Source organism: Carlito syrichta, unplaced genomic scaffold (assembly GCF_000164805.1).
Source record: "Carlito syrichta isolate Samal-C Ts95f unplaced genomic scaffold, Tarsius_syrichta-2.0.1 Scaffold305684, whole genome shotgun sequence".
Lineage (NCBI taxonomy): Eukaryota > Metazoa > Chordata > Mammalia > Primates > Tarsiidae > Carlito > Carlito syrichta.
In genome coordinates, this window is record NW_007249780.1 from 423,606 (window position 1) to 424,018 (window position 413).

At 78.5% G+C, this 413-nt stretch overlaps 1 protein-coding gene across 1 annotated transcript in view; it reads left to right on the forward strand.

The window, feature by feature from the left end:
• LOC103264591 (aquaporin-2-like) overlaps nt 1–281 on the forward strand; it is an 11,728-nt gene extending 11,447 nt beyond the window's left edge. Inside the window, exon 4 of the mRNA XM_008062281.1 lies at nt 4–281. Coding sequence (XP_008060472.1) covers nt 4–281 — 278 coding nt within the window. The remainder of the gene's footprint in view (nt 1–3) is intronic.
• Nucleotides 282–413: the final 132 nt, after the last annotated feature.

The window sequence follows — 413 nt, forward strand, 5'->3', positions numbered from 1 at the left end:
CAGGACGGGCTGGCACGGTGCCCTTTGCCCAAACGCCCCCGCTTCCCAGTCGCCGGGGCGAGGAGCCGCCCGCGACGGCCCAGCCCGGCCGTCCGCCCCCGCCACCGGCGTCCGGATCGGAGAGGCGCTGTGTTCAGGGAAGAGCATCACTCCGGCCCGGCCGGGGGCGAGGCCGGGTCGGGATGCTCCGGTCGCAGGCGGGGAAGGAGGAGCTGGACCAGGGCCCCGACGAGGAGAGAAGAGGACGGCCGGGGACCGAGGTGGAGGGCGGGCGGAGGTAGACGCCGGCGGTGCGGACGGAGCCGAGTCTCCGGGGCCCGCGGCGGGCGCGCGGGAGCCGTCCGGAGCGCACCATGCGCGGGGGCCCGGCCGCCGGGCCCGTCTACACTGCCGCCTGGGTCACGTGGCCCGGG